The 13,262-nt window shown below is 41.5% G+C and overlaps 2 protein-coding genes across 3 annotated transcripts; one reads left to right on the top strand and one right to left on the bottom strand.

Annotated features, from left to right (window-relative positions):
* Positions 1 to 3,067: 3,067 nt before the first annotated feature.
* On the top strand, positions 3,068 to 9,478 carry ipp (intracisternal A particle-promoted polypeptide). The gene is made up of 10 exons (XM_007554943.2): positions 3,068 to 3,215; positions 4,570 to 4,948; positions 5,091 to 5,302; positions 5,932 to 6,151; positions 6,409 to 6,564; positions 6,664 to 6,831; positions 6,915 to 7,052; positions 7,791 to 7,913; positions 8,028 to 8,248; positions 8,335 to 9,478. Exons 2-10 carry the CDS (start codon positions 4,627 to 4,629, stop codon positions 8,557 to 8,559), a joined length of 1,785 nt encoding a protein of 594 aa, XP_007555005.1. The 5' UTR covers positions 3,068 to 3,215; positions 4,570 to 4,626; the 3' UTR covers positions 8,560 to 9,478.
* A 1,507-nt stretch (positions 9,479 to 10,985) lies between these two features.
* On the bottom strand, positions 10,986 to 13,193 carry LOC103140024 (transmembrane protein 69-like). Of its 2 annotated transcripts, none has more exons than XM_007554945.2 (3): positions 12,784 to 13,193; positions 12,652 to 12,696; positions 10,986 to 11,731 (listed from the first exon to the last, which is right to left on the bottom strand). In XM_007554945.2, exons 2-3 carry the CDS (start codon positions 12,688 to 12,690, stop codon positions 11,045 to 11,047), a joined length of 726 nt encoding a protein of 241 aa, XP_007555007.1. In that variant the 5' UTR covers positions 12,691 to 12,696; positions 12,784 to 13,193; the 3' UTR covers positions 10,986 to 11,044. The 2 variants fall into 2 exon arrangements, with proteins under 2 accessions (XP_007555007.1, XP_007555008.1); XM_007554946.2 differs by having other exon boundaries at positions 12,862 to 13,193.
* Positions 13,194 to 13,262: the final 69 nt, after the last annotated feature.

Below are 13,262 nucleotides of genomic sequence, written 5' to 3'. Positions count from 1 at the left end.
CACACACACACACACACACACACACACACACACACACACTTAGTCCATGTCTACATCACTATAAACCCATTAGTGTGTGCAAACATTTTCAATCTGAAGCTACTTTTCAAGTTTAGCGTCAGTGGTAGAAAATCTGGGCGTTTGAATGAAACGTCTGTCAACTTAAGGCGGCCGTGCTGAGATGTCAGGCTTGCTGTGAGCATGCATATAACATGTGGCACTGCAAGCTGAATGGAACCGGCGGTCACGCTTCAATGAACCACTGATGAGGCTCTTGAATTGCAAAGCAGGGGCCGATCACGTCACGACTGCTAAAAATAAGTTGCTCAATTAACACACAAGCATGCAGAAATCATGTAAAAAAAAAAAAAAAGAAGAAGAAGAAGAAGAAGAAAAAGTAGTTGACCGGGAGATGAGAAATAGGTTGGAGTTACGTAATGTTTTTCCTTTGTCACTTTAAAATTAGCCGATTATAAGTAACGGTTATTATCGATTGATCAAAAACTCGCCGTTTTTAAACCCCATATAAGAAAAGAAATTTGACCACGATAAATTGTTTCAAAAGCAAAAAAAAAAAAAAGACTAATTCAAATTTTTTAAAATTTATTTTTCATTATTTTTGTGACTGTTCTTCTAATTTCCCCCTTTTCCTTAAAAGTGTCTTCTTTGTTGCCTGAACCGGTAGCAAGCGATCATGCTTTTAATTAAAAAGAAAAAAGAAAAAGAAGGAAACTAAATAACCAAAGGAATATCAACCACTTTTAGAGTAAATCTGTTCTCACTGCAAGACAACAAAACTGTCCTGTTTCTCCCCCAGGCTACCAGTACATAATATGGTTTTAAAAATAATAAATAATAGTGACAGACAGTAGGTAAATGTTTTAGACCTAAAATGCCCTTGGAATATGTGCTTTTGCAAAGCAGAAAAAACCCGAAATAAAAGATGTCAACATTGCATTTATTCAAGTCTAATCAGGTCAAAGAAAAAGTCTGAATTTGTTCAGGATTAGCAGACAAACTTGAAGTTAATTCCAGCGATGGGTGTAGTTCCCTGAGTGGCCAAACCAACATTTGCGTTTTTATTGGCTGGCCCTGGTGCCACCAGATATCCTCTTGTGTGCCAGTGGCTGTCTGGTGACACACTGAAAAAAAAGAAGAAGAAAAAAAAAGCTGGCAACACAAGTGAAGTGACAGATGTTACAGGACTTGTATTTCAGGTGTGTGACTGCTCATCCTCGTGAGTGTTACAATCTTTTCTTTTTTTTTCTTCACCTTAAAGATGAGATTTCAGAGTGTACCAAGCAGCACTTGAGAGTGTCGTGTAGCAAGTTTCCAACATAATTCAAAGTAATTTGATAAAAACTAACCAAAAAAACCCTTAGTTGTGTCGCAGTAGGCGAGTGTTATATCAGTGTGTTCAGTAAGGAGGTGCAGCTGGAGGGAGGGGGGATACAGCCAACGCCAGAGAATAACTTCTTCTTAAATTACCATTCTGCTGGGGGCCAGAAAGGCAAGAATAACCTGATAATTTACATGTTAGGTTCCTGTGGGTTGTTCTCAAGGATTTTCTTTTCTCCAGCAGGTTTTGGAAGGGAAACACTGCCACCTGGCGTTGGATTCTCTTATAATCTTTTTTAAAATCTTTTTTCAAAGTTTTTCCATTGATTCCCAACGAGATTAACAAGTCATCAATATTTTAGTCTATTTTGATCACTTACTTCGGGGATGTCCAAAGTGTGGCCCAGTGGCCATTTTGCAGCCCTTGACATTATTTTGTTTGGCTCCAGACCAGAAGTTAAGAATGGTAAAAAATTAAATAAAATAAGATAAAATAAAATAAAATAAAATAAAATAAAATAAAATAAAATTGGTCAACAAAATAGAAAACAAAATTAGAAAAATGTCTATTTTTCTTTTAATAGTTCAACAGTATAAAGTCCTTTTTATGTTTTTGGAGCTGTAGTTATGTACAGATTTCATTAAAATGTTGTTGGTAAAATAAAATAATAATTAAAAAAACCAGAAGTGTATTTTGTATTCTTAATTGAATAAATTTTGTGGCTTCTTAGCGGTTAGAATTTTGACCCACAGCCAAACGTTTTCCAGCGTTTAGAACAAAAAGTTAAAACTGGGTTCAAAGCTCTTCCACGTTTGCTCTGTCTCCTACTTGCCTTTTTTCTTTGTGGGAAACACTGCCACCTGGTGTTGGCTTTGTATCACAAACCATAACATACCAGGATAACTAAAACAAAACAAATAGTAACATTTAGGCATGCTTATTTCAAGAAGTTGAACAACGATTAGTTTACTGTAGTGGGCAAAGGTTTTGTAGTTGTTGTTTTTTTTTAACAAACTATGTTGCTCATTTTTACAAAAACAGTTAAAAATTAGTTTAGGTTGCTGTTAAATGTGATCAGAAATATATGTTACTAAATCAAACAGTTCCATTTCCTCTAGCATAAAATTGCCTATGAGCATAATTTGACTGATTTTATTATTTTAAAGGGAAATGATAAAGACAGCGATTATGATATTTGTCACTTTGTTGAAATTAGAAGTCCAAAATTGTAGCGTTATAAAGGAGCACTGCTGAAAGTTATTCTTCTTTCGTGAACTATGATAAACCCTTCAACATCGTTGACCCACATTGGGAAAATTCAGCTATGAAAGCATCAAGGTAGTGTGGGCGCATGGATAGCAACAAATTAAATAATAATAATAATAATAATAATAATAATAATAATAATAATAATAATAATAATAATAATAATAATAATAATAATAATGGCACATTTACAAGATAAAAAAAATACTGTAGCGTTATTAAAAAATAGCATACTCAGATTAAAATAGCATACTTAAAAAAAAAAAAGCTGAAACGTGCTTGTTTTTTAGCACGTTTGTATAAAATGTTCGTGTATTTCAAAACAAAAGCCGCCGGAACTATTGTTGTGTTTTTATTTTTTTTATTATTAAACATAAATAGACTGAAGAAATTTAAATGTGCTAATGTATTCGAAATATTGCAGTTCATAAAAAGTCGTGGTTTCCGCATGGTTTCGGTCAGCGTCAAGGCTGTTTGCTAAGTCTCGATGTTAGCGGGTTTGATTAGTGATGCCTAGAGACTCAGACCGACGCAGAGGAACCCGGAGGAGGCGGATTGACAGTCTGCAGGGCGGCGGAAGTTCTCCGCATCCTCAGCTGTAAACACACCGGTGAGTTTCAGCGCAGAAACGAGAAACTACATGTCTTCCTTTTGAGTCAGACTCCTTATTTTCATTCGGGTGATATTCTCGTCTGTCGGTGTTCGGCTGTCGAAGCGGTGTCCTGTTAGCTAAATCCTCGACTGCTGAATAGAATTATGTAAACACACACTGGTGGGTTGGTTTATCTGTTAGCATGCCTGGCTAAAAGCAGAGACAAGTGTCATTTTTTTTTTTTAAATGTGCAGCAGTGGGACAGAAAGTGACATACCGAGCCTTGCAAAGGCATTCGGACCTTTTAACATTTGAAATCTTGTCACGTTGCAACCACTGGCTTATTATATTGGGATATCACGTGATTTCGTTAATACATAATTGTGAGATTTAAGGAAGAAAGAGGGGGGAAAAAACAGAAAAATGTGATGCATATTCAACACTTTTGCTGCGTTATCTGAATTGGATCTAGATCTGGACTTTAAGCTTTTTTTTAGCACTTGAGTGTGCTTCCATACAACCATTCCACTGTTGCCAAGGCGGCATATTTAGGGTCAATTCTGGAAGCTGAACCTCCACTTCAGGTTCAAGTCTTCTGCAGCCTCTAACAGGTTTTCTTTTAGAGGTTGGCATGTATTTAATTTCATCAACTCTCACCACCTTCCCTGTCATTGCTGGGAAAACCCCCCCATCCCTACACCATGATACTGCCACCACCACAGGGACGGTACTTTTATGTCAGACACAGCGTTATGCCACAACTCTTGCTACTTTGTGTTGCTCTTTTGCATAAAAAGGCAGTAAAGTTAGATGGTGACATGACAAAATGTTTAGCTTTTGATGAAACAGACAAAAATGTAACGGTCTACCTGGTGGCAGAGTGTGGCTTGTCTGTTTCTCCTTTTTTTTTTCTTCATTAATTCGCCAATTAGTGCCTACAAAACAAACATTCCAGACTAACAGATGCAAGTGAACAAACAGCAGCAACAAAAACATGCATAAAAAGATTAATGGACACATTTAGGACAAAGACGAAACATTACTAAGTGGTATCACAACAAAAATGGAGTCCTTTAACAAATATGGGTTAGAACTTAGAATTATTACTATTTTTAAATTTTGGTAGTTATTTTCAGATTTAAAAAAAGTTATTTTCTTGTTCTCATTAGTGTAGGTAGGGTCACACATACATTTTGGATAGAAGTGGGAAAGAAAAACAACAACAACAAAAAAAACAAAAACAACAGAAGACAGAATAAATAAGGAAACAAATTACGGAGAACCAAAATCACGTTTTGTGATTTTGTCAGTGTCGCATGTTTCTCCTTGACGGAGATGTGTTTTCCTTCCTGCTCCTGCTGGTATCGCGTAGAGACTCCTCGGACAGGAGGACGCCTGTCTCCATGGTAACGCAGCAGCCTCAGCTGCCATGTCCTCCGTCTCCGTGTCAACGTCGGCCGTTTGCGGCCAGGACGATGCTGCCACCGCCGCCGCCGTCCTGGCCTCCGAGCGCTACGCCAGCCTCATCCTGGCCCAGATGAACAAGATGCGTCTCCGCTGCGATTTCTGCGACGTGGGGCTCAAAGTGGGCGGACGCGTCTTCAGGGTCCACCGGCTCGTGCTCGCCGCCAGCAGCCCCTACTTCTCCGCCTTGTTCTCCGGCGGGATGCTGGAGGCGGAAAAAGACGAGGTGCAGATCATCGGCGTGGACACGGAAATCTTTGAGATTCTGCTGGACTTCATATACACAGGTATGTCTCTATTTTTTTATTTATTTTTTATTTTTTGTTTTCCTTTTCTCGAGCATTCGAGGTTGGGTTTTGTTTTGTTTTGTTTTGCGACGTTATCTGATCTGTTCCTTTCCTTTTTGTTTGTTTGTTTGTTTTTCTTTAGGGGCGATCAGCGTCAGCGTGGAGAACGTTCAGGAGCTGATGGTGGCTGCCGACATGCTGCAGCTGATCGAGGTGGTGTCGATATGCGGCGAGTTCCTCAAGGGCCACATGGACCCCTTCAACTGCGTGGGCATCTTTCAGTTTCTGGAGCAGATCGCCTGCATGGAAATGCTGGAATTTACCGAGAACTACATCCACGTTCACTTCCTGGAGGTATGGGGATCGTCCATCCACTGTCTGTCACAGCGTTTTCTAAAACAACAACATGCCCAAAATCTAATTTAGTTTTCCCCAGCAATTACAAACTCTATGTCAATAATCCTGGTATCAAAATAAAGCTAACATTTTATTAAACTTACTAAGCTTAGTAAACATATTCTTGCATGTCTAAAATTCCTTGATTTAATTTTTTTTTTAAATGCCCGCATACCCATTAATGCACTCACTCACTCACTCACTCCCTCTCTCACTCTTTGGTTACCTAGCAACAACCTGTTGAGTAGCCGGCACGGCAACGGTTTCAGGTTTCGCCTCATAACTGCTTAGGAATAAACAAACAACAACGGCGTGGAGGGGAAAATGGATAAAACAGAAAAGATCACGCCACCAGTTTGTTAGTATTTCTGATATTTAAAACAAAAATTGAAGCAGTAGTTATCTATCGACCGATATGAAACCTGTATTTATCCTCCAGCCCTATCAAACGTCACTTTACTCGATCCAGTCCAACAAATATAAAATAAAAAAGTAAGACATTTATGTTCTTAAATGTTTTTTTGTTTTGTTTTGTTTTTTCTTTCCGACCGTGCGTGCGTATCGCCCGTGTCCACCGCCTCCTTCAGGTGTGCGTCACGGACGAGTTCAGAGGCCTGTCGAAGGATCAGTTGGTGAGGCTTCTGCGGAGCGAGGAGCTGAGGATCGAGGACGAGTACCAAGTGTTCACGGCGGCCATGGACTGGGTCCTGCACGACGTGGCCAAGAGGAAAAAGCACGTCGTTGAGGTGCTGGAGGCCGTCCGCTTCCCTCTGCTCTCCCCTCAGAGACTCTTCAAGTACATAGAAGGTGAGGAAAGTAGGTCATCAGCACGTAAAGATGATTTTTGTTTGCAATACGGCTTCAGTGAAGCTGGAAGGTTTAGTGCTTTCATTAGTTTATCCTTATAAAATGATGACCTCATTCTTGTTATTTTATTTATTTATTTTTATTACTATGGCCCCTATTACTCCGTCGTACCTTAGATCACTGTAACAAGTCCGATTTTCTTGAAACAGATCCCTCTCCCCTGAAAAATGCCCATTTCTTCTCGTTTCTGAACGAAGGTATTACCGACTTCAGCCTGCGGGTGGCACTGCAGACCCTGTTGAAGGAATACACCGAGGTCACAAAGTCTCCCAAAGAAAATAAGCTGCACAGTCAGCTCCAACCAGCAAAGACGAGACCCAGAAGGAAAGCCAGGAAGTACCTCTACGCAATAGGTCGAGATCTATAAACAGTACCAAAACCACACAGCCCACGATAACACTGAAATAAGACGAAACCCAGAAGTGAAACCGTGAATTGCTTCTTCCTGCCAGGCGGCTACACCCGGCTGCAGGGCGGCCGCTGGAGTGACAGCCGGGCCCTGAGCTGCGTGGAGCGCTTTGACACCTTCAACCAGTACTGGACCACCGTGTCGTCTCTGCACCAGGCCCGCAGCGGGCTGGGCGTGGCCGTCATGGAGGGCATGATCTACGTGGTGGGAGGTGAAAGGGCCGTGCTCGCTCTCTAAAGTCAACTTCAGAAAATGTGCATTTATCTTATTTTTTTAAATGTTTTTTGCCTACAGGAGAGAAAGACTCAATGATTTTTGACTGCACAGAACGATATGACCCGGTGACGAAGCAGTGGGCCGCCGTGGCGTCTCTGAATTTCCCTCGATGTGGAGTTGGCGTGTGTCCCTGCCACGGGGCGCTGTACGCACTCGGTAAAACGCCACGTTACTGCTGGGAGCACACGACGGCTACAAGGGTCGTTTTAGATGGAATCTGTCAAATTATTCAAAATATTATGAACGACACAAAACGCTGACAGACACCACAGCTGACAAAGCTGTCGAAGCAAAATGGCAACAAAAACCATTCATTTATCTTATTGTATCGTTTTATAGGGCGGAGTAAGACACAGGTTAGTGGATGACTGTGAAGTGGGCAGAAAATGGTACAAGGCTTTCAAAATTTCTTACAGAAAAAAAATGTCTGGAAGTGTGGCTTGCATTTGTTTCTGTTTATTTCAATGCCCCTAAATAAATGGAAATCTTAAATTAGCACAATATTTTTAAAAGCCACGTACAATTTTCCTTGTCCTTCACAATTTTGCTCTAGTTCGTGTTCGTCTGGTGCCTTAAATCTCAACATAATACATTAATGTTTGGTGTAAACGAGACAAAAGGTTAAAAAAAAGTACAAACTTTTGGACGGCACAGCGAATGGATGAACCTTAACCGATTGTAGTTTTCTGGCCTTTACTGATTGGCTTTTGAGTGAAAGTTGCTAAATGTAGCAACAGTAGGGTGACATCATATAGGACAGCTGCTGACTTTTAGGTAGATAAGATCGTTTTCACAAGTATCGGTCGATTGCTGATCTCCCAAATTGAAGGGATCGGGGCCGATTTATTGGTGCACCCCTGATCTTAACCGGCTGAAAATGCCGTCTGCTTGCAGGTGGTTGGATCGGTTCGGAGATCGGAAAAACCATGGAGCGATACGATCCGGAGGAAAACAAGTGGGAGGTCATCGGCAGCATGGCGGTTCCCCGATATTACTTTGGCTGCTGTGAGCTACAGGGTCTGTTTATTATTTTATTTTTTTCTCTGCTTTTAGCTGAAATTAGATCCTTTTTTTACATGATTTGGAATAAAATGCGAGAAAACTTATTATTATTATTATTATTATTCTCAGGGTTAATCTATGTGATTGGTGGGATCAGCGATGAAGGAATGGAGCTGCGCTCAGCAGAGGTTTACGACCCCATCTCGCGTCGATGGAGCGCCCTGCCGGTGATGAGCCAGCGTCGAGCCTACGTGGGCGTGGCCTGCCTCAACAACTGCATATACGCAGTAGGAGGCTGGAACGAGGCGTTGGGCGCTCTGGAGACGGTGGAGAAATACTGTCCTGAGGAGGTGAGGCGGGATTTCCTACTCGCCGTCTCATATCTCTGAGGGCTTTTCTCACCGCGTTGTGATGTGTTTTCCCCCAACCGCTGCAGGAGAAATGGGTGGAGGCGGCCCCGATGTCCACGCCACGCGCGGGCCTGTCGTTGTCGGCCGTCAACGGGCTGCTTTACGCCGTGGGCGGACGCGCCGCCAGCAGGGACTTCTCAGCGCCCGTGACGATGGACTCTGTGGAGATCTACGACCCGCACCTGGACACGTGGACCGAGATCGGCAACATGATCACCAGCCGTTGCGACGGCGGGCTGGCAGTCCTCTGACGACCGCCGCTTTGAACTGTGAACATCGTGGGAGGCGAAGGAAACCGTGGAAACGTTGCACCTTAAAACTCCAAAAAAAGAGGGTTGATGTTGTTTCTACGTGTCTCCTTTTTTTAACTGCACAGCTCTGGAAAGTGCCAAACCGCTCTTCCTATCTTTAGTAGGAGTAAATCATTTTACTTGAAACAGAGTGACATCAAGCGTGTTGTACAAACTTTAGACAGGGCTGACGGGGGCAGTTGCCCAGGGCAACAGGTTTTGGGGGCACCCCAAAGATTTAGGATGTTTTTGTAATGAATGCATGTTTTACAAGCATTGTACCTTATGTAAAACTGAAAGGCCCATTTGAAGTGCAGAGTTTTAATCTTGTTACAATTTTATTGATGTATACAATAGTCGAATATTTCAAAATTTTGAAGTTACAGTCCATCTTTTTGTGACATTTTAAACCATCTACTCATGCACCTATTAATGTACTGTAATTTGCATGAGTAAAATTGTTCCCTTTTTTTCCCTTTTTTTTTTTTTTTTTTGAATAAGTCACCAAAACTGGCCCTAACCTAGGGGCCCTGATCCTTCTAAATCCGCCCCTGCTGATCAGATGAAGCAGTTTTTCTTTCATTAGCTCCTTTGTCTCAGACTTGGAGGTCATCACCACTTTGTGGTTTCTGTTGTATGCAGTGCTTCTACGATGGCCGACAGTGAAACCATTGGTTGTTCTTAGTGTCAGATTCATTTATTACTGGAAACTTGATGGAGGATGGTCTCTCTATTTTCACTGGATGATTATTTGTACATAATGCTGCTGTAAATATTTATTATTTATGTTTACTCCAGTCGTAGGTGGGCGCCGTTACATTTCAACTCTGATTCTGAAATACCCATTAAAACTTTTCCCACAATCTGTCACCTTACAACCACAAAACCTTGGTGTGTTTTATTTGGGTTTTTCTGGAAATGAAAGGAGAGGTTGCATGCACATGTAGAGACTGACATTTTTACAAAAATGGCTCCAATTCAGCCAGATTGGGTGGAAAGCATCTATGAACTAAAAATTTTCCAAGTCTTGCCGCATATCGTTTCAGTTGGATTTATGTCCAGGATTTGACTAGGGCATGAAATGGATTTGTTCTAAACCCTTCTGTTGTTGCTCTGCCTCCATGTTGTGGATTTCCTGCCAGAAGGTGAAGATTCACGCTACCAATTTTATCCAGCTTCTTGTTCCTGCTGAAGAAAGGCAACCGCTCGCTCCTGGAGCCGAGCACAGATTATGTTTAAAACATTTAGTCCGTTATGATATCAGGTTTTCAGGCTTGATATTTATTTTTGCGATTATTAATGAGCCTCTCATGAACACAGCGGTGGTTGATTAGTTAATTTTAAGCTCCTGCTCTGCTAGTTATTTTAGTAATTGAACCGAAACGCACAGAATTGCGCAACACCTTGATGAAACAATAATCACTGAGATTATTATTTTTGTTGGGTCATTAATTTGAAAACGTTTTGTTGACTTTTTGTTGCTGTTGTTCTTTACTAAAGTTACGAACGTTTTCATAAGCCAATCAGAGGAGGACGTGCTGGTCTCAGCCTCCTGGCGGCGTTCAGTTTGTCACCTAATGCCGAGATCGACTCAAAACCTTCCACGATCGACGTGTTGCAGCCCTGATCTAGCAAAGCAGGAACAGTTCAGAAACAATATGAAATGGGGAAAGGGAGCTATTTATTAACTGACTAAGTCGTGTTTTGGATTGTTCTTGAAAAACTAATCAGTCACGGCTGCACAGTGAACTCATTGATTTTTTTTCCCGCAGACAGCCGCTCCCATCTCTTGCAGGTACTGCGTACCCCCGCTAAATCTTTTAGGGGCACGCAGTACCCGACCGTACCCTCTTACCTTCACCCCTGATTACCAGACACAAAGAATATTTGACAGCACGGAATAAAAATGTTATAATTTTTATTATTTTTTTTAATTAAAGTTGCTCACAATTTGCATTTACACTAAAAGTGTCAAATTCTGCTTTCAAAAATGATATAGATTTGTGATTGTTTATTAATAGTTTCTGACTGCCTGCTAAGGCCATTTCAAAAAATTAATTGCATGATAAGTTAAAATGAGCTTGACAATTTCCATGATTAGTAATATTTTTGATGGGGAATTTTATTCATAGAGAAATTATAATCCATTTTATGTATGTTTTCGGTTGTGTGTGGTTTTTATTTCTGTTGTATTTACCATTTTTGATTGTATTTAATTTTGGATATTTAAAATATCTTCTAGTTCCAGTGTTAAGTGTTCTTAACAAAATTAAAGTTTATTAGTCTTTGAGAGGGCAAACTTGCATTATTATGCCATTATCGATATATTACCTAAAAATAGTCTCAAAACAATATTATTGTGTATCACAATAATTTCTGAGACTATATGTCATACAGAAAGTATTTAATTTTATATGTTCAATTAAAAAAAAATAACTCCCATTATTCACTTCTCCACCTCCTTAAGTTTCCTCTCTATGCAGACTTTTTTGAGTATCAACGTGGCAACAAGCGAGAAGGTGGCGACCAGAGTGAGGATGGTCCTCATGGCTCTGAACCAGGCGGGGTAGCCCGGCAGCAGGGTCAGGTCATAATGCAGCGACAGGCCCAGTCCCATTATAACCACCAAGGCTCCCTCTGTAACATTGTCCCTGCAGAGCAGTGCCAGCCAAGCCAGGAGCGATGGCACCACGCTGTTCCCCAGATTCATCCAGTCTGGCTTGGCAGGGCTGCCGGCAGGGATGGCAAAGCCCCATCGGGCCCCTCCGAGGAACGACACTATGGAGGCTCCGTACACCATCTGAGCGTAAGCTACTTCCGGGTAGAAGGACTGGGTGGCAGCCATGAACAGTGGGGCGGAGAGAAACGGGATGAGGCCTGAGAATCCTAGGTAAAGAGCCGGTTTGGGTGCCTGAGCGAGGGCCCTCATGTTTTTCGCCGAGGCGTCTCTTGAATCCCTGTGACACAGACGAGAGGTCACCCAGCTCGCGGGCCTGACGCTCCGACATCCGCTGCCGGATGTGGGTCCGAATGGCGTAAACAAAGCAGTGGATGGGGAAGGAACTAGCAGTGGGGTCCCTGTTGTGTAGCTAGGTGGCCTGAGTGTCAGCTGGATGCATCTCCACACTGGAAGCTAGGTGGTAGGGCACAGAAAAAACATCAACACCACTCCTGTTTCACAAGTTACCACATGTTGTGATATGTGTCGCTAAGACCAACACGCCACTATTTACAGCACCTTCCAAAAGAAGTCAGACTTTACTTCATTTTCCCTCAGTGTGTTATAAGCCTGACGGCCCGCCAGGCCGTACTTGCGCCCCCACCGGGCTACATGTTTTTGTTTTTTTTTATATTTTAAATAGGGTTTTGTTATACACCAATAACAGTATAGAAGGATTAAGCTAGGTTTCTATTTGACGCACTGAAATGGGCTCAAGGGAGTGCATCGTCCCTCCACCAGTCCAATAGCCTCGTGCACTTTTATTTCCAAGTTGTGACGCCGGCTCAGGCACGTCCAAATTTTTGTAACCGTTAACATTTTTAAAAATACAAAATCATAGTGAACTGCGAGCACCCCTACCAGCAGGTTCTGTAGGGGAAAACCTGGACTTGTTAAACTTTTTACATTAAATCTGCCAGCTTTCAGTGGAACAACACTAAACATGCAGAAGGAGCTACTATAGGAAGGTCTATATCAGAACATATTCATGGAATATTCTCCAGAAACAGTCAGACCTCTTTGCTCTTCAAATCTGGCTTTGTTTGAGGTATTCTGTAATAGAAATATCCCTTGCTGGAAGTGGTAGGGACATATCTGAAAGACTTATGGGGTGTAAATGCTTCAAAATAGGATTCTACATAATATAGATGCTGGAACTGAATACAAATTATCCTCACATTATTGTGGTTCCCTTCTATTATTTTCCACTTTCCACTTGAGAATTAGTCTATCAAATTAAATCCTAATAAAAATACATAGACAAAATATGGAAAAGTCCACTGCTATTTTTAGAAGGCACTGCATGAAAACATAAACAAGCCTCATTATCTTACCCCAAATATCATCTTCCTTCCGGATGAAAACCGCAGCATTTCGACCTACAAATTATAAGAAAATGTGTAACAAAAACAGCACATCTAGATTATCTAGATTATTAGCCAACATAAATCTGTTGTTTTGCTCACCTAGCATTCAACCCTGATGCAATACAACGCTATTCAAGTGCAATAACTTTCAGAATAAAGCATGGGCGTCACAGTTACCTAATTGTAACTCTGTATCTTCGCTGCCTCCTACCGGTTTACCCTGGCCAATTTAACGACTGTAAAAAAACGACTTAAAAGGGCCAAAGTTAACGTGAACTAGCTAAACCAGAGGTCATTTTCACCCCGCCACCCCGTCGGTGCTCGATTAAAAGCCTTTCTTAATTCTGACATCGATTTGTCTGACTGTAGACTGGCTCGTTGAGCTGCATTCAAAGCTGCACATTTTCACTGTCCCTATCATCAGCGCTTTGCTTTTTGAATGCTTTTGGGAACACTAGTATAATTTTTCCGGCACAGTTATGCGTTTGTTCCATTAGATAAGTACGAATGCATTTTTAAAAGTAGTGTCACTCCGAAAGTCCCGTTGACGAGCCGTTTAAAACTTCCGCCCGTTGCAT

Source organism: Poecilia formosa, unplaced genomic scaffold (assembly GCF_000485575.1).
Source record: "Poecilia formosa unplaced genomic scaffold, Poecilia_formosa-5.1.2 Scaffold67, whole genome shotgun sequence".
Taxonomy (NCBI): Eukaryota; Metazoa; Chordata; class Actinopteri; order Cyprinodontiformes; family Poeciliidae; genus Poecilia; species Poecilia formosa.
This window is presented reverse-complemented; position numbering and strand designations above follow the sequence as displayed.